At 37.1% G+C, this 24,885-nt stretch overlaps 1 protein-coding gene across 1 annotated transcript in view; it reads right to left on the bottom strand.

Annotated features, from left to right (window-relative positions):
• The window catches only part of TANC2 (tetratricopeptide repeat, ankyrin repeat and coiled-coil containing 2), a gene marked incomplete at both ends in the record, with an annotated part of 236,840 nt that overhangs the window by 167,151 nt on the left and 44,804 nt on the right, over nucleotides 1-24,885 (bottom strand). Inside the window, one exon of the mRNA XM_080922462.1 lies at nucleotides 2,027-2,137. Within this exon, the coding sequence (XP_080778588.1) occupies nucleotides 2,027-2,137 (111 nt within the window). The remainder of the gene's footprint in view (nucleotides 1-2,026; nucleotides 2,138-24,885) is intronic.

Here is a 24,885-nt window from a genome sequence, read left to right as displayed (position 1 = left end):
GAAAGCCTGTCCCTGTGCTGCTTCAGGGCAGAAAGACAGGGGCAGTTAAAAGGGCAGAAGGGCAGAGAGACCACAAATCTGAGGCTGCCTCTGAAACCATTCAATCAATGGAGCAGGCACGACAAAGCATTGTACTCTGGGGCAGCCATTTCTAAGTCTCAAGCTTGTTTAATATATACTCCACTCCTTAATTCATTTTGCTTATTGCTTATTTTTGATAATACCTAGTGACAATACTATCTTCAAGTCTCAGGTTATACTCTTAATAGAAACTTATTTTTAGGGGATCTAAAAACATTATTATAAAAAAAACAAATCAGCACAAAGCTTCTATGTTATAAATCTGCTTCAGGTTTAAAAGTGAAGCCCACGAAGCATGGGAATAAGCATCTGGCACTGTGTTTGATTCTTCCTGGTGTTCTAAACCCTTAGCTGAAGTTTGGTTCTATGAACAAAGAATGCATACTTGTGGAAAATATGCATAATCACATTACTAAGACTGCCCATAGCAATTTAACAGACGTTCCCAAGTCACAATCACTTTGCTTCATAATCAGAAGAACAGCTACATTAGATCAGTGATATAATTAATATGTTGCTAAGGAGATTAGGTTCCTGACAGTCATCTGACTGTGACTCCAGAGAAGGAAAAGCCTTGGTGGCACTGGAAACATAGTTCAGTGGTAGAGGGTTTGCGAGCTTGTATGAGTCCCTGTACTAAAGCCCAGATTCAAAGGAATAGAGCAAAAGGAAGGAGGGAAGGAGGATAAAGGGAGGTAAGGAAAGGGTAAGAGAAGACAGGTTACTGAGTGGTAAGAGGAGGTACTTAGGAAATCAAGTAAAGGATTCAGCATTTATAAATAACACTGAATTTACAGATGAATGCTAAGTGCAATATTCCATTTGCTGTGAAACGTACCTCAACACAGGATGAAGAATTTATGTAATGCTACCAGAAGAGCTTTTGTTGCTTTGGGAAAAAAAATAAGCCTGCATTTAATATAAACTATTACTGACTTAAGAAAGATAAGTCTGAGAATAACCTCCTAAGTTCTTTTGATATTCAAAATGAATTCATAAGGTCAATTATATTTTACTTATCTGGACGTGGCTCAAGTTTTCCTCTACTGTTTTGTGTTATATAAATGTGCCCTATCTGGCTGCAGAGATATAAAATCCTGACACTTCAGATCTGAAAATGATAAATATTTACAAGTAGTAATCACTCTGTCCTGCTTACTCCAAGTTGAGAAAATATATAGTATTGTTGTTTTTCCACAGTGGTTTAACATTATTTTTAATGAGCAAGAATAAACAACAGACCTAAAAGTAAGTATCTCAAGGTTCTTTAATACCATGATGAACTGTATTTCCAACCGGAGCTACAAATGTTTGACACAATTCTATGGACTCACTCTACGGCAGACTGTAAAGGATGTTGCCAGGCAACTCCCTGAAGTCTGAAAGAATCTAAGCACTGATAATAAGCCAGCCTGTCTCAGTTTGGCTCCCATCTAAGAAGGATTTAGTGAAGTCCACATGTGTTTACAGGCCATTCACAAGAAGAGGTTATCTGTAAAAGTGACTGTTCAAGAGGAGTCAAGTTCAGAATCTAATTCAAGTTTAATATTTCTAATATCCAAAGTATTTTCTGCAACTATCCAGAATTCCAACAACAATTAGGCACAAGTCATACTCAAAAGGTCCAGTACTGAATAAACATTCTTACATATATCTTTAATGTTCCTGTCCACACAGGGCCACTATAACATTATTTCAAATCACAAAAATAATCCTGAAAACTTTACCTGCCAAAATTATTTTGAAATTTTGTTTGAAATCATTTGTAAGACTCTCAGCAGTAACTACAGAATGTATAGTAAAAACCAGTGCTCCTTTAAGAGAACAGATATTAAGATGCAAGAATTAACATGTTTTGATGAGTAGTATACATGCAAGGCTGCTCTGTGGGGTAGACCTGATGCAATCCTCCCCATCTCAAAGCAGACGCTGCATGCATGCTTACCAGGGCAGTATGCATCCACGTCCAGTTTCTGAGCTGAAGTGAGGGTTGGGGAGCCAAGCTCGGACTCTGGAATTCGTGGGCTCTCAACAAACTTTGCCTTCCTCAGAGGGGCTAAGGACAAAAAGAAAGAGAGAGAAAGAAGGAAAAAGAAAGGAAAGCAGAAAAGGGGTGAGAAAAAGAAAAGAGGAACAGAGGGAAAGGGAAGGGGAAAGGGAAAGAGAGAAACACAGAGGGGTCATGAGTAAGGGGAACAGCAGGCAACAGATGGAAGCACTTAAATGAACGACACACTCTGTCAGACTCAGATCAGGTTACCCTAGTTTTTGTGCCAGAAAAAAAAAATAACTGCATTCCTTATACAGGAGATGGGTCTTGTTTAAAAGTCACTGAAAATGGGAAAAGCTAAAGTCTAATATCCAAAACTTTGGACATAAATTTTAATTGTCTACCACCTCTGGTTACTTCCTCTCTTTATTAAGAAAGGACTTTCTTGTCTAGGCTTTTTGTGCCTTCAAATACAAGTACTAACTCAGGAAAATACTGAAAAAAAGTTTTAAGATTTAATTACAACAGCTATAATAAGGTTTCCTTTATCCTGAAAAAAACTACTCATGATAAATACTGAAAGTGTGATAAAATATTGATGTAACTTAATAAGGAAATCAATCATTTTTTCTGTTCAGTCATTAATATAAGAAGTCAATAATGCTAGGATACTAAAATATAAAGTAGGCCATGACAAGTTAACACTAATGCTAAAAAGGTATGTCTTAGTTACAAACTTATCATGAAGCCTATATAATAGTAACACTTCATACCATAAAAATCATTCAATATTATATTAGTATATTCATAAACTTGATATTTGTACTTAATGAAAAGACATATTCAAAATAGGTATCTTAGAATATAACCCATACTCGCCCTGAAATCAGAATCCCAAATGCTTTGATTTTAGGTGTGTACCACTTTGCCTAACCGGGCATATAAATGGGGTGTGTGTGTGTTAAGGTGTATTACTGACTTAAAATATTCAGTTTAAAACATAACTTTAAAAAATCACTTAATACCTTAAAAATTAAAATTCTATTGATTACTTTGACAAACTGAATTATAATAAACTCTAAGGCATGTCTGGTTCTCATGACTACAAAATAATCTTTTTTCATTGCTGAGCCATCTCTTCAGCCCTAATAATTTAATTGCTCAAACTCTTCAGTCCTTCTCTAGACTGATATTAATTCACAGTCCTAGTTTTAGAATAATTACCACACCTGCTGAGTTCTGACAAAGACAGCACTGGTCCCTGATCAGGGGACTTTCTCTATTATGTATAAAATTTTAAAAGTATTTCTATGATACAGTTTTTGAGTAATGAACAGGAACCAGCAAAAGGGCAGAGATGTAGGAAAGAAATTGAGGACAGTAGAGGAACTTGAATGGAGACCAAAGCATGTTTGAGCATTATGAGATAGAGTCAAGAATCCTAGAAAATATAGAAAACAGAATGTCTGGAGACTACAAAGGCACTGTGGACACTGGTACAAACCAGAATTTGCATTAATCAAGAAAGAGAAAAAAACTATATATATAGTTTTATAGCAAGCAGAGTTATCAAATCTGTGGAGCTCAAGGCCATTCTGACTTGTTTTTCTTTGCCGGGAATTGAGATTGAGGTTATCATTAAAGCTCACAATGGGTATTTCATCTGTTTTTCTTTGTGCCTTCGTTAAGAAGATATTTAATTAATTCTACTATCTACCTCACCACTTAGTTCATTTATCTACTAATGGGGTTAAGTTACTTGTTTCAGTCAGAGTCTTATTCTGTAGTTCTAGCAGGCCTAGAACCTGCCATGTAGATGAAGGTGACTTCGGATTTACAGTGATTCTCCTGCCTCTGTCAACAAAGCTCTAGGATGGCTGGTATGTGCTGCTATATCTGGCTAATTATTTTGTAAGGTAATAATGATGATCGTATCCAAGTAATTAATAGCTAATGTTATCTGTAAGTCAATGAAACACAGTAAGTACCATCACAGCTCAGACAGCATGTCCAAAAGTCAACACCACCAGGTTAAAGGGCATAAATGGACAAGTCAGACAGAACACAGTATTTATTGACAGCCCTATATTTACATAAATTCATTTACAAGAAAAAATGCTACCGAACATGATTCTAATGGTAAGAGGACTGGACACTGAAAGTGTTACCTGATCAAAACCAAAGCACTGTAATGAAAACAATGACTGGACTGGATGAACAAAAGCAAGTAATGACAGAAGACTGTTGCTCTGAGAAGTATTTGAATTAACCCTGTTTGTGAAAATGGGAAGTCAGAATCACAAGGTTTCTTATGCAGGATGACAGTAATTAAGTCTACAGGTATTTTCTTTCTTTTTGTAAAATTCTCTATATTTACATTTCAGGTGTTATTCCCTTTCCGCCAATTCCATCCCCCCTTCCCCTCCTATTGCCTCCATGAAGGTGCTCCCTCTCCCAACCTTCCTCTCCCACCTCAGAGACTTGGCATTCCCCTACACTGGGAAAACACACCTTCACTGGATCAAAGACCTCTCTTCTCACTGATGCTAGAGATGCTATCCCCTGCTGCATATGCACCTGGAGCCATGGGTCTCTCCATAAGAACTCATTGGGTGATGAAGTATTTTCATTTCAAATATTATTTACTCATAATATTGCTCTCCATATATTATGGAACTCACTTTCAATTATGGAAAAAAAAAAACTAGTTCAGAAAGGATGTGAGTCTCAGAAGTATCCAGCATTGCAGACAGCACTGATGCTTACCAACATCCAGTCTCCATTCAGTCCTAAGTAGGAGAGCAATTAGGACTTTCAGTTCTTGTGCAAATTAAGAGGGACTATGTAACTACTGTAGCCAACAGACAACACAGCCTTTGTTAAGTCTACCATCTGCCTCTTCCTTAGGCATAAACATCATGGAGCAAATCTTGTATGAAGATGGTGGAGTAAGACTAACTAGGCTACCCAAGCTTGAAGGATGAGCTAGAAATAGACATTGTTGAATGAAATCATAAATATTTTTAATACTGTTATAGTATCTGGCCTATTATAACTAATGATATAGCTATAAAGTAGTTCTCTCTTTTTAATTACATGTCAATCCTATGTCAAAGAGAACATTTTAATGTAACACTAATACCAACTAATCCTTATTTTTAGCCAAGAGAAACAGTTTAGTTTTATAGCTACTTGAAACTTAATGTACAGTTCTTAAACTATCTAGAATGCTCTAGGTGATCTTCAGTTATGTAAAATACCAATTTTTCTAGTTTAATTGGAAAAATTATTTTTATATTAATTTATCTTTATACATCTGCATATTCTGTCCCTCTCTTTCTCTTTCTCTCTTTCTGTGAGCAGGAGGGAGGGGGGGCTTAAAGGTTGCACTCACAGGCTGTTATGAGTCTCCCAGCATACGTACTAAGGAAGAAACTAAGGTTCTCAGAAGAGCAGCAAATGCTTTTATCAACCAAGTCATCTAACAAGTCCTATTTAAAAAAACAAAAAATCAAAAACCAAAAACCAAATCTATTTAGGATTTCAAGAGATGATTCAGTGGTCAAGAGCACTTACTCTTGTTGAGAGCCTTAGTTTGGTTTTCAGCACCACATGGTAGCTCACACTCATCCATAGCTCTAATTCTAGGAATCAAATGCTCTCTTCTGGTCTCAGTTAGTATCAGGTATGCATGCAGTATGCAGATAACATGCAAACCAATACTGGCATACATAAAATAAAAACAAATCAATCTTTTATAGACTACTTGAGTAAAAGTGCAGGATTCCAGAAAACATAAACAAGTATGGTTATAATCAGGTATAGTAAAAAGTTGTTAAGATGCTAGGTAGGCCAAATGCATAAAACTGAAGAGTTTATTGTACCAAACTGTACATCAATAGGAAAACTCAATTTAATTATCTAATTTATGCCCATTGTGTATTAGGTTATTGTGGTGGTTTGAATAAAAATGGCCTCCATTAGTACAAAGGATGTGGCATTATTTGAAAGAATTAGGATGGATGGTCTGTTGGAATAGCTGTGGCCTTGGAGCAAAAGTACCTCTGAGTGTGGGCTTTGAGGTTTTATTTTTTAATTTTTTTTCATTCAGTCAAACAGGGATGGTTTATTGAATACCACATCCCAAAAATGATGGATCAGGGAATCAGACTAGACTGGGAGCTGTCTGTGACACTGAGTCAAAATCCTGAAGGGCCTTTAATCCTGAGATCTACAAACATTTGTGCCAAGTTATTCTACTAATTGGGATTCAGTAATATGAAGATTTCCTTAGGAACATGTCTTTGTTGTGTATTTATCATGTCCCCATTGGCTGGGATATTCAACTGTGGCAGGGGACTCGCCTTGTTTAACATTCTTGTCTACCTGTCAACCAGGATGGGACCTGCATAACACTCACGTGCTCACTTGCCAACCAGGATGTCAGTTCCCAGGGAGGCCTTAAGAATTTAAACCTAACCCCTCAAAATGAAAGTTTTAATCTAAATAACTGCAGGTGTCTCTCTTATGTTGGGGTCCATTACAGGGGCAGCTTATAAGCAAATACCATAAAAGCTTATACACAGGTGCAGGAAAAGCTGCTGGGTGGTTGGTTTGGGTCCAAGCTTATTGTGGGTAACTATACAAAGCAGTTCTACTGACTTCTACCATGATTGGTTTCCAAGGGCACAAAACATAGCAGAATATGTAACCAACTTGGACATGAGAAAGTTTCCTAGTAACAGAAGACACAACATAGGAGGAAGTTTTCTTATAATATTAACAACAGCACAAAAAGACAGGCTAGCCAGGTAACAGTTAATTTATATGAGCATACTTCTAGTTCAATAACCCATGAACACAATTATGGTGCAATCATGTTTCTCCTTGTCTTGCCTGGGTAGGTAAGGAGAGAAGTAACATGATCATCCCATTACCACACTGACTTGACACAACACAATACATTTTCCACTTGATACAGATGGTTAGCACAAAGCTCCATGCTTTTCTTCTTCTTTACAGAAACAAGTTATTACTCTACACTCCAGCCTGGCCTGGAACTTGTAATTCTCTTACCTCAGCCTTCTAAGTGCTGGGATTACAGTGCATGTCAGCATGTGTAGCTTTAATGCTACTAAGTCTTTGTGCAGTATACTCTCCACTATTGTTTCAGAGCCTTGATATGTTTCTGTAACACTATTCTCTGCTGTTTCCTCAGCTCAGCAGGACGGTCATTCTTCGACTCTCCACAGAATGTATTCAGACAGGAATCCAAGGTTCACTTCATTCTTGACCCTGCCCTATCCTTTCACTTGGTTGACTAGAGAGCCATGCTGTCATCAGTGCTGCGTCCAAAAAACGTAGTTTCCTGTGGGAAGGCGAGTCTAATAATGGATAAATTATCACACTGGGAAGAGCCTCCTATGATGTTTCAACTTGCACTTACTGTTTATTAGTCAAGAATGTATCTGATGAGAGACAGATTTATCCGTTTGGGATTACAGGCATGCATTGCAATGCTCAGTTTTATGCAGGTATTGAAGATTAAACCAGGTTCTTTATCAGCTGAGCCATCTCCCTGGCCCTGAAGCAAATGACTTTTAAAAGGAGTGTGCAGATTCTAAAAACAAATAAATCCACTTGGCGGTAAGATTTATGTTACATGACTATTATCGTGTTGTCTTCAACAAATTATTAAACCTTTCAAGTTTGGATTCCTCATCTTAAAAATGTGAGGCATAAAGTCTCTCTCCATTATAAGAATCAAATTTGAATTGTAAATAAAGTAAGAGGTAGATATGGCTAAAAAAGATAATAATATTTACTATTTAAACCACTAAACAGACTTCAAAGCTATATTAAGCCACAGACTGAGCTATCATTGGGAACAGAACTGAAATGTGAATGTGGGACTCATTAGTTAGCAATGGTATATTGAATAGACACAACTTCTCAAGGTCATCACAAAGATTTAAATGAATTAATCTTTGCAAAATCAGCATAATGCCTTATAGTATGATGTGCTCTCCATTAGAAGTTCTATAGTATCCAATGATGATGACAGTGTGGTTATGGCATGTTAACAAGCAACGCAGGAACACAGAAAGATACACATGACAACTTTTAAGGTGGTGGTTAGAGTGGTTGGCCTTAGTGAAGATGACTTATAATATCTAACTGCAAAAAGTAATCTGCTCATAGTTCTTGGCTCAGTTCTTTCTGCCCCTTTATCTTTGCCTCTAAACAGAAAACTGGTATTTAATGACTAAAAATATTTTTAGAAGAATATATACTGTACTAAGTGTACTGGCACAAATTGTCTCCTATGGTACAGAATGTTGAAGGAAATTTGTTTATAGAAAAAGAAAGCTAAAATCAAATCCGCTGCTGAACACTTTACCAGTGATTTAAAAGTAAGCTATGCTGCCTTAGGTCCTGATAATAAACCTAAAGTACAAACTCTACCTGTTACGTTATTGTATATGAGCAAACTTCACTAGTATACACACTTTAAAAAGGTACTGCCATCAGACAATGTCAGTGCAGAACTCAGAATCATATAGAACACAGCCACACTGATGGTTTCCCTTTTGCACTGGCACCTAATTGTGCCTCACAATGTGCTAATGAAGATTACACAAAATTCCCCAAGGAAATATTTTCCCTAGATTTGAGAGAAAGAAGTAGACTTGAATAACAACAATGTACATGATGGGCAATTGTCATTTATTGGCTGTTCAAAACTTATTTATTTTCCTCCAAAGCTTAAAGTAAGTTTTCAAAAGACCTTAATTATTCAGTGTGATGGTAGAAACTGCTACAATTTGCATAAGCATGAGCATTGTGCCAGTACTAGAATAAAATTGGCTAAAAATAAGTTAAAAAGAGAAACTAAGGAGTGGGCTTAAGGGTTAAAGTGCTCACTGCAAGCAAGAGGCTGTTTGGACCCTCAGCACCAAGAGTATAAACTCTGGGAATGGTAGTCACACCTCAAATCCTAGCACTAGAAACAGAGACAGGTGGGTTCCTGGGCTCTCACCAGCAACTCTAGACACAATGATGACATCAGGACCAGTTAGTGACCCTGTCTTTAAAAATAAGGTGAAGAAATGATTGAGGAATTCCAGTATCAATGTCTGGCCCCCACATGTGCCTGCATAAGGAAGTACACATGTGCACACATACACTAACACATAAGCATGCGCACACGCACACACACTCACACTCACACACACACAAAAGGGGGGAGGATAAAAGGATAATTGGTTACAACTATGTATTTCAAAGTAGTAGGATTTGATGATGATAATGATGAGTGATCTTTACACACTGCAGCCAACGACTGCAATGTACTCTACAAATACGTACGGCTGTTATATGTCAATTAAAACTTTTCAAAATTAATAGATGGAAAGCAAACACAAGCCTGTGCTGTGGGCAGAAATGACTATGGAGACATTTCTTAGGATTAAGTGTGAATGCCAGTAACTTTCTGGCTTGTTTTTGGAATGTGCAGTTGTTACTAGTCTTACAATAGGAAATTCACACCAAAGAACACTCAGTAATTCTAACCCTGGGTCAAGAATCACATTTCTTTGACCTCAGAATGTTGGTCAGAAATTACCAGTTGTGTAAAAGGCCAAGCTGCTTTTCAGTCTCTGAAGTTCTGGTATCATCTTGGCAGCGAACAGGATAAGTAAATGATTTTCCTGAGAAAAACAGTGTCTGAACTTCAATTGCTTTCCCTGCTAGAAAAGTAAACCATGAGAGGAAGGCAGCCAGAGGGATAAGATGAGCATTATGGCAGAAAGGACTGAGGCAGGCAGGAGCGTTCCATTCCTAACAGCGTGGAGGCAGTGTGAGCATGTGAGAAGACGTGCAGCGTGACCACACTGCTCCGGCTTGGACCTAGTTTCTGGGATCTTCACAAACCTTCTGCATTCTGGACTGAGTAAATGCACTCCTCTGTTCACTGTTCCATTTTTAAGATGTGGAGGGAAAATCTAGAAGAGTGGAGATAAAGTCTTGATGTGTAACATAAGAGAGGATGGAGGCTAAAAAGCCAATCTCAAATTTCTAACTTTAACTTTAGATACTGTCTCACGAATTGTTCTTCCACTAATGTATCTCATTGGATATATGGGGAGAGTTATAAAAAAGTAAGGGACAACACAAGCTGAAGAGATGAACAATAAAACCAGTTTTCATAAAGCTGGCTCCAGAACCAGACATACATGAGACATCCACAACACTTGGGAGACTGAGGCAAGAGGACAGAGTTTGAGGCCAGTCTGGGCTACAAAGCAAATTTTAAACTATCCGTAAAATAATCATTTAAGTTTTCTTTCTCTAACTTTGGTCATATACTAATGGTATAAGGTTATACTTAGGGTTCACTCGTGCTACACAATACTGGCACATGATTTGTTTAAACTATTCTAAAGACAGTTACTCTTACACACATTTTATAAAATATAATACAAAAACATAACTGTAAGTAACTTGTGAACAATTAAACAGTACAGAGGCACAGATGCTGGAACCTGCACCATGATACTGATTATAGTCCAGATAATCAGCATCTGTAATTTTCCTGTAAGGCACAATTCATTTACACAATCAGACATGCATCTGACTCTGTCCCCTACTGACAGAGGGGATTTAGATTCTGTGTATTAAAATGGTATTTTTAAACACAGATCTCCATTTTTTACTAAACTTAACCCAAGTCATCTATGGATAAGACCATACTTACACGTTTAGCCCACATTAATGTGGCTTTTCTCAGGATCTACCTGTACTGGCCTGTTTTGTGTCAACTTGACATAAGCTGGAGTTATCAGAGAAGGGAGCCTCAGTTGAGAAAATGCCTCTATGAGATCCAGTTGTAAAGCATTTTCTCAACTAGTGATCAAGGGGAGAGGGCCCAGCCCATTGTAGGTGGTGCCATCCCTGGACTGGTAGACCTGGGTTCTATAAGAAAGCAGGCTGAGCAAGCCAGGGGAAGCAAGCCAGTAACATCCCTCCATGGCCTCTGCATCAGCTCCTGCTTCCTGACCTGCTTGAGTTCCAAGCCTGACTTCCTGTGGTGATGAACAGCAATGTGGAAGTGTAAGCTGAATAAACCCTTTCCTCCTCAACTTATTTCTTGGTCATGATGTTCTAGCAGGAATAGAAACCCTGACTAAGACACTACACCCAAATAGTTGGGAATCCTAAACAGCACAAAGACAATATATAAAAGTGGCCCTTTGAGTCCTGAAAGCTGATAAGAGGCCCCCAACACATATACAACAAAGGATTGCTGGATCTGGGTTCAGTCAGAGAAGATGCACCTAACCCTCAAGAGACTGGAGGCCCCAGGGAGGTTAGAGGTCAGGTGCAGTGAGTGGGGTGGGGACAATATTGAGGAGATAGGGAGGGCAGGGAGAAGGTATGGATGTAGAACAGTCGGAGGGTGGGCCAGGAGGGGAATAAAATCTGGAATGTAAAAAAAGGGGAAAAAAAGAAATAATAATTATAATCAATCAATCAAGTGGCCCTCTCACTGTCTTGATAGAGACAAACTCATTGTTAAAAATGTTTAAGTAAGGAAAATATTTGTTATGCATGTATTAAATAATCTAACTTAAAATATAAGTATAAATCTATTATCTACATTTTTGATGCAAAATCTGGGTCCTTATTTATTTATTTATTTTTGGTTAGAATGTGAGTTCCAATTCTTTCTTGCATAAGTGGCACAAATATGCACAGTCAATATCTTTAAAATAAAAACAAATGGGACTAGAGTGAGGGCTCAGTAGTTAAGAGCACTGGTTGCCCTTTCAGAGGGCCTTGGTTCGGTTCCCAGTACTCACATGGTGGCTCACAACCACTTGCGATCCTACAACCCTATTGTGGCCTCTCTGAACACCAGGTATACTTGTAGTATACATATATACATAGAAGGAAAATATTAATGCACAAAATAAAAACAACTCTGTTTTAAAAATAAAAACATGGAGAACGTAATCTAAATGGATTTATGAAATCCTTTACTCTAATCTGTTTTATTAATTAACAATTTACCTTTACTGACATTTTAAGTTTTCCTAAAACTTTTAATACAATTTTTCTAGAAACAATTTCTTATTTTATTCCTTTATATTTCATTTATTAGTTAATATATACAATTTAATTATATTATTAGAATGACACATACAATGAACATTAAAAGGACAAGGAAAGACCTTGGTGTTTGAAAAGTGACCTATCTGACCTACTAGTCCTGGTAACAGTCAGTGGATATCACAAAAGTAACAGAAAATATTCATTCTGGAAGCAGTTAGGATAAAAGTCAGTAAAGAAAGCTTCTACAACTGGAAGCTCTAAGTGACAGTGTATAGGGCAGGGTTATCCACAATATAAAGCTAGACTCAGACATACAACTGAAGGTCTTCAGAAGTTACTAGGTGTGATGGTTAATTTTTACAGACAAAATGACCAGATTTGGAATCACCTAGGAAACAAACTTCTGGGTATATGTGTAAGGGCATCGCTACAGATAGTTAACTGATGAAGGAAGACCCATCCCGAACGTGCATACCATCTCATGAGCTGAGGTCCCAGGTGGAATTTAAAAAATGAAAAAAAAAGAAGCCTAGACATTTCCTTCTCCTTGCTCCCTGACTACACACCATGACCAGTGCCTCGCACGCCTGCTGCCCACAGTAAATCCTTCCTCACCTTGCTTAACTATTTTGTCACACGAATGAGAATCGTGACCAATGTATCCATTCGCAAAGTTTAGATTTAGAGAAGTAGACAATTTAAACTTTTGCTGAGGTTGGAAATGACTCAGTCTGTAAAGCACGTGCACCATGTGCATAAGGCCATGGGTTCAGCCCTCAACCACAACAAACAAGAAAACAAATTAAAATAAACAAGGAACACCAGAGGCAGCCAGTCCATAAGTGAATGAGTAAGGACCCAAACAGTGCTGAAACTTTACAGGAAGTAATTTACACCCCACCACATTTCTATCTCAAAGCCATTTAATGCCTGTGACATTCTACAGCTATTTTCTCAACAATACACTATTTAAGAAGTATCAATAACAAAACTAGGAACATGAAACAAAACCACTGCAAACAGATAAGCTATGATAATGTTTTTCAAAATCCAAGATACAGCCTAGGAAAAATTATATAACCAGACTTAAAACATTTAAAAGCTAGAAATACAAGAAGTAACATGGTTCAATGTCACACCGTACACACAAATGAAGAATTGTAATCTAAGTTAGTGGACTCAGTATTTCCATATCTATAAAAACTGCTCATTAAAGCAACAATGTATCTCCTAAGTGAGAGGAGAGTTGAAATGACTAGACATTGGGTTCAATGTCAAGAATCCCACTACAGAACAGACAATACACATCTAATGGTAAAAACATGAAAAATAATAGAAAATTGTATTTTTCTTTGTTGGCAAATTAAATTTGTCCTTTTGGGGTACTTAATCATGAGGAAGGCATGAGGTCATGCACCCCCACCTCAGCTTAGGTGAACTCTATCTTAAATACAAGAGCAACTTTCAGTAACACATTTTGAGAGCAAGTCAAACTTAACATAAAACAAATTCTCTCTTTTCTAGGCACTATAATATGGTCAATGAGTCCTAAGAATTGGGATGAGGGTGTGACTCATAAAGCATAACTCCATCTAGCCTCTGTTTAAAGGAATTTACCATCACAAGTCAGATCAATCAGTAATACAGTCCTGAGTCAAGCAGCCTCAAGCTGGAACTTTAATAAAACCTTAGTGGGAAAACGTTCTTTCCATTACAGTAAGATATCTGCTTTGGCCTGATCAAATGAAGGAACTGAAACAGAGACTTATTACTGAAGTCTCAAGCATTCTCAGTATGTTTTATTGATCTATTTACCAGGGTCCATGAAAGAGCTGTGAATGTCTATAACATGCCTGGAATGGGACTACAAACTGAAGATAGAATAATAAATGAATACTGTTTCTGCACTAGAGGGAAAAACATGAATTACACATATCTTTTTATGATTCAAAGTATTTAAAAACACATTCACTTATAATGGCCTAATTAGAAGGCTACTGGTATTATCTTTCTCTTGAAGATAAGGAAGGAAACTGAGGCACGGAAGGATTAAGTTATAATCCCCAAACAGAAGTGTTAGTCAAGAAGCAAATCCAGGAGGCGACTTCCAGACCCAGAGCGGAGCCTGGCCTACCTGCCACCCGGATCGGCGGCTCATAGAGGCTGAGCAACTGCGATTGGGAACAGAAAATTAGAACTTCTGTTTCTGCCCGGAGGCGACTTCAGTACCCAGAGCAGAGCCTGGCCCATTTGCCACCCGGAACGGAGGCTCATAGAGGCTGAGCAACTGGTGGGTGGGAGACCTGGGATGCAGGGGAGCAGAAAGATCTCTGTGGAGTACACACGGAAAGTGCACCCCCTGCCTTGCCCTGCCCTGCCGTGCCTGATCCAGCAAACAGAAACAGAACGTTGGAAGTTCTGCTCACACCCGACGACTCTGAGGCATAAAACAGGGCTCGACCCATCTGATACCTCAACCAGTGGAGAACCAGGGACACAGACCAGATACAAGGGAAAGGCAAGAACATATCACTGATAACAAAATGGCAAGAGGAAAGAGAAAGAGTATATTCCAAGGGGACCAAGACAATCTGGCAACACCAGACCCCAGCTCTCCCATAACAGCAAACATCGGAATTCCAAACACTCCAGAAAAAGAAGACACAGACCTGAAATCATGCCTCAAGACGCTGATAGAGTTACTTAAACAAGAAAGGGAGGAAAAGCAAAAAGATTCAGAAGCTTTTAAAGAAGAAACAAGAAAAACACTCAAAGAACTCAAAGAACTAGAGGAAAACAGAACCAAAGAAATAAAGGAATGGAAGAGGGAAATTAAAGCAGAGATTGACACATAAAGAAAACACTAAAAGAGATAACCCTAGAGTCAGAACACCAAAAAAAGAAATCAGGAGTCACAGAAGCAAGCATTTCCAATAGATTACAAGAGATCGAAGAGAGAATCTCGGGGGCAGAAGACAACATTGCAAACATAGACAAAACAGCCAGAGAAGATGCAAAAAACAAAAAGCTCCTAACCCAAAATGTCCAGGATATCCAAGACACAATGAGAAGACCGAACCTAAGGATAATAAAAATAGAAGAGGGAGAAGAGTATCAACTAAGAGGCACAGTAAATATCTTCAACAAAATCATAGAAGAAAACTTCCCTACCCTCAAGAATGAGATGACCATGAGCATAAAAGAAGCCTTCAGAACTCCAAATAGGTTGGACCAGAAAAGAAATACCTCCCGACACATAATAGTAAAAACATCAAGCGCCCAAAGTAAAGAAAGAATACTAAAAGCAGTAAGGGAAAAAGGTCAGTTAACATATAAAGGCAGTCCAATCAGACTCACACCCGATTTCTCAACAGAGACTATGAAAGCTAGAAGAGTCTGGACAGACATCATGCACTCCTTAAGAGAGCACAAGTGCCAGCCCAAGCTGCTATACCCAGCAAAACTATAAATCACCATCGATGGAGAGACGAAGATATTTCAAGACAAATCAAAATTCACACAATATCTGACCACAAACCCAGCACTACAACGAATTATAGGTGGAAAACCCAATACAATGAGGGAAAATACAGCCTAGTAAGAACAAGAAAACTCCTAAACAAGAAAACTAAAAGAAGAAAAAAACACAGACACAACTCAACCCAAAAAAGCAATAATGGCAGGAAACAGAAACAACTATTCCTTGATATCTATTAACATAAATGGTCTCAACTCCCCAATAAAGAGACATAGACTATTAGACTGGAGATATAAACAAAATCCAGCCTTTTGCTGCATACAGGAAACTCATCTCAGAGACAAAGACAGACACTATCTCAGAGTAAAAGGGTGGGAAAAAAACTTCCAAGCAAACAGCTCCAAGAAGCAAGCTGGAGTGGCTATTCTAATATCGAATAAAGTAAATTTCCAACCAAAAGTTATCAAAAAAGATAAGGAAGGACACTTTTTACTCATTACTGGAGAAATCTGTCAGGAGGAACTCTCAATCCTTAACATATATGCTCCAAATAAAAAATCACCCACATTCATAAAAGAAACCCTACTAAAGCTCAAAAAATACATTTCACCCCACACAATAATAGTGGGAGACTTTAATACCCCACTCTCACCAATGGACAGATCAGGGAAACAGAAACTGAACAAGGACACTGCAAAACTAGCAGAGACTTTGAACCAACTAGAATTAATAGATATATACAGAACATACTATCCCAAAGTAAAAGAATACACCTTCTTCTCACCACCCCATGGCACCTTCTCGAAAATTGACCACATAATTGGACACAGACCGAGCCTCCATCGATATAAGAAGATTGAAATACTCCCATGCATCCTCTCAGATCACCATGGTCTAAGGCTGGTCTTTAACAACAACAAAGACAACAAAAAGCCCACATACACATGGAAACTAAACAATGCTCTGTTAAAGGATAGCAGGGTCAAAGAAGAAATAAAGAAAGAAATTAAGGATTTTCTAGAATTCAACGAAAACGAAAACACAACATACCCAAACCTATGGGATGCAATGAAAGCAGTATTGAGAAGAAAACTCATAGCCCTAAGTGCTTCCGAAAAGAGACTGGAGAGAGCTCACATCAGCAACCTGACCGCACAGCTAAAAGCCATAGAACAAAAGGAAACAGATATACCCAAAAAGAGTAGATGGCAAGAAATAATCAAAATTAGGGCAGAAATAGACCAAATAGAAACAAAAAGAACCATTGAAAAAATCAACAAAACCAAGAGTTGGTTCTTTGAGAAAATCAACAAGATTGATAAACCCCTAGCCAGACTAACTAGAGGGCAAAGAGAGAGTATCCAAATTAACAAAATCAGAAAGGAAAGTGGACACATAACAACTGAAACTGAAGAAATTCAAAAAATCATCAGATCTTACTACAAAAACTTATACTCCACAAAATTGGAAAATCTGGAGGAAATGGATGAATTCCTAGACAGATACAAGGTCCCAAAGTTAAACCAGGACCAAGTAAACCATCTAAATAACCCTATAACACCTAAAGAAATAGAAGAAGTCATCAAAAGCCTCCCAACCAAAAAAAGCCCAGGTCCAGACAGGTTCAGTGCAGAATTTTATCAGACTTTTATTGAGGATATAACACCAATACTCGCCAAACTATTCCAAAAGATAGAATCAGATGGAATATTACCCAACTCATTTTTTGAGGTTACAATAACCCTCGTACCTAAACCACACAAAGACCCTACAAGGAAAGAGAACTTCAGACCAATCTCACTTATGAACATTGATGCAAAAATACTCAACAAAATCCTTGCAAACCGAATCCAAGAACACATCAAAACGATCATTCACCATGATCAAGTAGGCTTCATCACTGGCATGCAGGGATAGTTTAACATATGGAAATCCATCAATGTAATCCACCATATAAACAAACTCAAAGAAAAAAAACCACATGGTCATCTCACTAGACGCTGAGAAAGCATTTGATAAAATTCAACACCCCTTCATGTTAAAAGTCTTGGAAAGAACAGAAATCCAAGGTCCATACCTAAACATAATAAAAGCAATATACAGCAAACCAACAGCCAACATCAAACTTAACGGTGAGAAACTTGAAGCAATCCCACTAAAATCAGGGACTCGACAAGGGTGCCCACTCTCCCCCTACCTATTCAACATAGTACTGGAAGTCCTAGCTGGAGCAATTAGACAGCAAAAGGAGATCAAGGGGATACAAATCAGAAAGGAAGAGATAAAAACATCACTCTTTTCAGATGACATGATAGTGTACTTGAGTGACCCCAAAAATTCCACCAGAGAACTCCTACAGCTGTTAAACAAGTTCAGCAAAGTGGCTGGATACAAAATTAACTCAAACAAATCAGTAGCCTTCCTGTACTCAAAGGACAAACATGTGGAGAAAGAAATTAGGGAAAACGTACCCTTCACAATCGTTACAAAAACTATGAAATACCTTGGTGTGACTCTAACTAAACAAGTGAAGGACCTGTATGACAAGAACTTCAAACCTCTAAAGAAAGAAATTGAGGAGGATCTCAGAAAATGGAAAGATCTCCCATGCTCATGGATTGGAAAAACCAACATCTTAAAAATGGCCATCCTACCAAAAGCAATCTACAGATTCAATGCAATCCCCATCAAAATTCCAACCCAGTTCTTCATGGAATTGGAAAGATCAATGTACAATTTCATATGGAATAACAAAAGACCTAGAATAGCGAAATCCATCCTCAACTACAAAAAAACATCTTTGGGAATCACTATCCCTGACCTCAAGCTCTATTACAAGGCAATTGTGCTGAAAACTGCATGGTACTGGTACAAAAATAGGCATGTGGATCAATGGAATAGAATAGAAGATCCAGAAATGAGCCCTCATGTATATGGTCACCTGATTTTTGACAAAGGAGCAGTAAACATTCAATGGAAAAAGGACAGCCTATTCAACAAATGGTGCTGGTCCAACTGGCACTCAGCATGCAAAAGAATGAAAATAGACCCGTTCTTATCTCCTTGTACAAAGCTCAAGTATAAGTGGATCAAAGATCTCCACATTAAACCAGATACACTGAAACTATTAGATGAGAAAGTAGGGAAAACCTTAGAACACATAGGTACAGGAGAAAATTTCCTGAACAAAACACCAATGGCTCAAGCTCTAAGGTCAAAGATTAACAAATGGGACTTAATGAGATTACAAAGTTTCTGTAAGGCTAAAGACATCGTCAAGAAAACAAAACGGCAACCAACAGAATGGGAAAACATCTTTACCAACACCACATCAGATAGAGGCCTAATATCCAAGGTGTACAAGGAACTCAAAAAGCTAGACACCAGAGAATCAAATAACTCTATTAAAAAATGGGGTACAGAGCTAAACAAAACGTTTTCAGTTGAGGAACACCGAATGGCCAAGAAACATCTGAGGAAGTGCTCCACATCCTTAGCCATCAGGGAAATGCAAATCAAAACAACCCTGAGATTCCACCTCACACCAGTCAGATTGGCCAAGATCCAAAACTCAGATGACAGCAGATGCTGGCGAGGCTGTGGAGAAAGAGGAACACTTCTCCACTGTTGGTGGGATTGCAAGCTAATACAACCACTCTGGAAATCTGTCTGGCGATACCTCAGAAAATTGGATATAGTACTACCTGAAGACCCAGCTATTCCACTTCTGGGCATATACCCCAGAAACACTTTAATACACAACAAAGATATATGCACCACAATGTTCATAGCAGCTCTATTTATAATAGCCAGAAGCTGGAAGGAACCCAGATGTCCTTCAGAAGATGAATGGATACAAAAATTGTGGTACATATACACAATGGAATACTACTCAGCCACCAGAAACAATGACTTAACCAAATTCTTAAAAAAATGGCTACATCTAGAGAATATCATCCTGAGTGAGATAACCCAGTCACAAAAGAACAGACATAATATTCAGTCACTGATAGTGGGATGCTAACCCCAGAGGCTTGCACTCCCCCAGAAACAACTCACAGACTGTATGAAGTCCAAGAAATAAAGAAAACAAAAAATATACATATATTTACAAAACAAGAAGACTTTGACTATTTCCATGTTGCGTTTTGTTTTGCATGTACTTTATGCTTATTGTAACTATTAGGTTTTCAATGCATACTGTCAAGCCCCTGAAAAAAATCAAGTACTGACTAAAAAAATATATTCACATGGTTTTATGTAAAAATTATTTTAATGTCTGAAAAAACAGTACTTACAAAAATGTATAATTTTAAGCAAAAAATATTTAAAATCTGTACATTTATCTTTATTTTGTAAAATAAAGTCGTTTAAAAAAAAAAAAAAGAAGAAGAAGCAAATCCAGGCTGTCTCAATTCAGAGTACATCACACAGTCTTATATAGCCATAGGCAACGGGTTGGAGAGATAGCTGATGCTCTGTGTGCTAACCCATCTGTCAGCCAAGGCAGTAAGTCTTACAGTATTCCCTCAGCATTTATTGTCCTGACAAACTATGGCTATTACTTCTCCATTTACTGAGTGAGGAAACTAAAGCATAAAGATGCTACCTAGAACTTGCCTAATGTCATACAGCAAGAAATGGCAGAATCTAAACTACTCTATCATATTGCAGGAGTTAAAGGAAAACAGCCATCTGCTTTCGGGATACCTTCATCTATCTTAATATAAAAATGGGAAATCTGTGGGGATGAGAATGTTAAATGTGGAAAGTTAAACATTTTTACCTCCAAAGTTCATGAGTCCTATATACAACCACATAACATAAACAATCTCAAACTCAGAACTCTGAAAAGCATGTTTGGTTGTGAACTTCTAGAGGCTTCCTTACCCACAGCATACCCCCTTTTCTGTGAAATGAACAGAACATAACTATTTGTAAACGTTGAACAGCTTTGCTAAGGGTTTAAACTACAGCTCAGGAAAGCAACAGAAAACTTTTACAATAGATTCTTGGTCCTTTATGAATGTATATTTCTCACCCCTATGGAACTTGAAACCAGTGCTCCAAGAATCTAAAAATTTCCCCAAACTTCAACTTTTAGAAACATAAACCCATCTGGTTCCCCTACATTGTTCATATTAATTATTAGCCATCTTATCTGCCTTTTAACATATACTTTACTCTTCAGTAGGATTTATTTAAATATTTGGGAAAAGATATTTTGATAATAAAATAAAAATAAATACAGACTATTTAAGGAAAGGAAAATGCAAGACTTTCTAGGAATATGCAGGTTTCCTTTTGTGTTCTCCCCCAGCTATGCCCCCTTTTGCTGTTTTGTGTTTTTAAACAAAGGCTAAAGTAACCCAGGCTGGCCTTCCACCTGCTGTGTTAGCTGCAGATGACCTGACCTGCTTACCTCCATCTTCTGAGTGGCGAGATCACAGCTGTGTGCTAAAATCGGAAGGTTTTGTGTGGTGTTGGGGGGATTGAATACAGTACCAGTCATATTTTAATCCAATATGGTACTGAGCCACATCTCCAACTTTGGGCTTCTTTTAAAATAGGCATCATAGCCCGTTTGGTAAATATTCCCATTTCTCTGTCCTAAAGGATATCCTAAGGGAAAGCCCAAGCAGCAGCACTGTGAGCCCACAGAGTGAGGAGAGAAAGGAGGCGGCACGCGGAGAAATGTATGCTTGGCACATTACACAAACTATCTTACTTGCTTTTTTGTTTTTTAACTTTATTTTTATTTTCTTGGTTTTTTGAGACAAGGTCTTCCTATATAGCCTAGAATTGCCTTGAACTCATGACTTCTCTACCTCTAATACCTAAGTGCTGCGATTACAGGTATGTTTCACTACATCTGGTTCATTATTCTTTTTTTTATTTTGGCACTGAGTGTCATGTAGCCCAAACTGCTTTCAAACTCAGACTTAAGCTTGCTATCTAAGTGAGGTCAGTCCTCCTATCTTCACCCCACTAAGTACTAAGGCTTCAGGTGTGTGGCTCCAGCAACTTATATGCAGCACCTATACCACCACCTGATAAAGCATTACTGTGCTGATTTTACAATAGAGTAACTAGGAAAGTTAGCCTGCCCCAATTTAAAGTGTAAGTATAAAAATGTAATGGGGGGGGGACAGACTTATCATTGAAATGTTAGCACTTATTTCCATGAGAAAAAATAAACATGGCAATTAGAACTCACTCTTTCGTTTTAAATCATCAACTTTTAGTTTATATTTCTTTTAGCTTTAGTATTTCTTAGTGAAAGTTTATTTTGGGTATTCAGAAGTATTATTAGCATGTCAGTTATAAAAGTTTTAGTCAATGAAACTGAAGGAACAAACTTGACCTTTTTATCTAGGTTCTTTACATATTATTTACTTGGTATATCTATTATATTCATCCTAATTAAAAGTAATACCTACCAGTGAAGAAGACTTCATTTATAGGTCACATGAATAATATGTAAAAGACTTTAAATACTCAGAAAGTAAACTACAATCCAAAGTCAAACCATTGTGAAACTGAGGCTTAATTATTTTATAGAACACTGCCACTTAAAATCTGAAGCTTGATGTTCTTTACTTTAGTAACCCTAATTTATGATATAGACATGTACCAACCCAAAAGCATAGGGGTTATAATAAAAGAACAACTTGTAACTTCTTCCAAAATACAGGAAATTATAGGTAAAATTTAAATTAGCCAATGTATATAAACAAATAATTTATATGCCAAATTGGGTAAAGCTACAAATATGAAGATCAAAGGGCATGCCAAGAAATGTTATTTTAAAATAAAGAAATAAAACAATAAAAGAGCCTAACGTTACTTAAAAAATGCCTAAGTCGGTCTTTGGTACTATTAATAAGAATTATAAACTCAATAATAATTCAATATAAAATCACATATACATAGTTGTAAGTACAAACTAACTATGAAGGAGCATCAATTTACAGTTTAATACTAATTCAGTATATGTAAAATTTTAAATGTATTTTAATTTGCAAAACAATATTTAAAATAAAAATATTCAAAAATAAAAATATTCTATTAATATATCAATTATGAATGAAAGGCAAAATTATTTCAGTAAACACACATAAAACTGTGAATGTGAACAGCACTCTTTACTATCTTTTAATATAGTAACTCTCCTAGGTAAAATTTTCTTAAACAATGAATAGAATCATATGATTTAAAAGAAAAAGTCTCAAATATGAAAAGAACAGAAATCAAAAGTACAAAATATGTTTTTAATCTAACTCTGTAAATCAACAGTACCCAGTTATATCTAATGTATATTTATTGAATAAGATACATTAAGAAGAGAAATTCAAGAAGCAAATAACAGAAAAAAATAAGCCTAGATCAAATGCTTTTGTTTCTGTTTTGAGGTGGCTGATAATCAGCCTAAATATTCTAATTTTAAAAATTCAGTTCCCAGTTTTAGATTATTTCTAAGCTACCATGGTTAGCCAAACAGTTTAATAAAAAAAAAAAAAAACTAAAAAGCAGAAAATAAGCAGTATAAGAAAATCCAACTATAAGTTCCATTTATCTAGAATTGGTAATTATCAAATGATCTGAAAATGCAAGTAAAAGGGGTAGAGATACAACAGCTGACAAAGTAAAGCCAGATCAACAAATCTATCAAATAAAGCCAGTTTTAAAAAAAATCTCCCTATCCACCAGATGCAGAAATACTCATTTATTTCTAAACATTCCAGGTAATGAGAGGACAGGCACGAGGTACTAAGGAAGCCTGCTCACCATGAATAGAGTTCTATAATTTCTCAAAAGGGAATTTGCTGATAAGGCCACTGCAATGGTAAGCAGAGATCTATTCTGGAATCATTGCAAGAAAAGAAACCTGACCTCCATACTCACATAAAAAACTAACAGTTTAAAACTGATTTCTTTATAATAAACTTTCTTTTAAAAAACAGATTTTTAAAGGTTCACAAAATAATACATACAAAAACACAATTAAAAATGAAACAACTATACTTTAATGGATCCTCTGCTGTGAATCTTTCTTAGGCTGCATTTCTTTTCCTACAAATCTCAAAGTAGGCCTTATAGTTCAGAAACCATGGAACATACAAATATTCTGCTTATACTCACAGCCTTTCCTCCTCCTTCCTCATCTGTCAATACTCTGCAGTTTGCTTCCCATTTCCAGGCTCATTCGCGGGCCATGTCGTTGGCACTGACATTAGTAATCCACACAATCTTCTCCAGCCAGCTCTTCTCACTGCCAAGAACTTACTATGCCTTACAGGTGACACTTCTAGCAGATGTTGATTATGGTCCCAATGCACAAGAGATGCTCCCAAAGGGGCACAGAGCCCCTAACAACATCGCCTGCTTCGTTTTGTATCCACACAAGCGCTTTCCTTGTTTTGAACATCTAATGATTTCAAAAAGTATTATACAGATGAGCTCTTTTCGTTAGGCTGCTTGACATGAAGTTATTTTTTCAGAATACTGCAGCAAATACAGCTTGTAAAATCCCTTTTGAGAGAAATATTTTTATACGGGTTTTCTCTGTGGCGCAGTTTAGTTTACTCTTCTGCTAGAGAAAATTGCTGAAGAACTGGTTCTGAGGTTTCTAATGGCGCAGCGTTAACCAGAGTGAATGATTCACGGATGTTCTTAACATTCAGGAGTAACATGGAAGGCTAACAGTGCAGCCTAGGTCCAGAGCTGATGAATGGTGCAGTGCTGCTGTTGTCATAGCAACCAAGAGAAAGAAAAAAAAGCAGCACCATAGAAGGAGCTGTGACATGGATTCTGGGAACAATTTATATTAAAAAGCTGTAAGCATCTCGTGTTTTAAAGCTACAAGCACCTCTGATTCCTCTTTAGGTTTTACTTTTGAATTTCTGACTCTGAGCTGTGTAAATGTATAATGCAAAATACAGCAACTATGTAAGCAGTACCAGAAGAAAATTTCTAATAAGGCAATTTAAAGGATCAATATAGTACTTTGGCAAGCTAATATATAAATCACCAGTATCTTCATAATATATGATATAGATTTTAAAATTAGACAATGATATATAGATACAATATAAGAATTACCAAGTATCTAAGACAGCAAAAAAAGTATTTTTAAATCCCCAGATATATTCAGATTAAATTCTTTCATTTAGATGGTATACATCAGATACACCAAAATTGCAGCATCATCGACAGGCTGGCT

Source organism: Micromys minutus, assembly GCF_963924665.1.
Source record: "Micromys minutus genome assembly, chromosome: 10".
Classification (NCBI taxonomy): Eukaryota; Metazoa; Chordata; class Mammalia; order Rodentia; family Muridae; genus Micromys; species Micromys minutus.
This window is presented reverse-complemented; position numbering and strand designations above follow the sequence as displayed.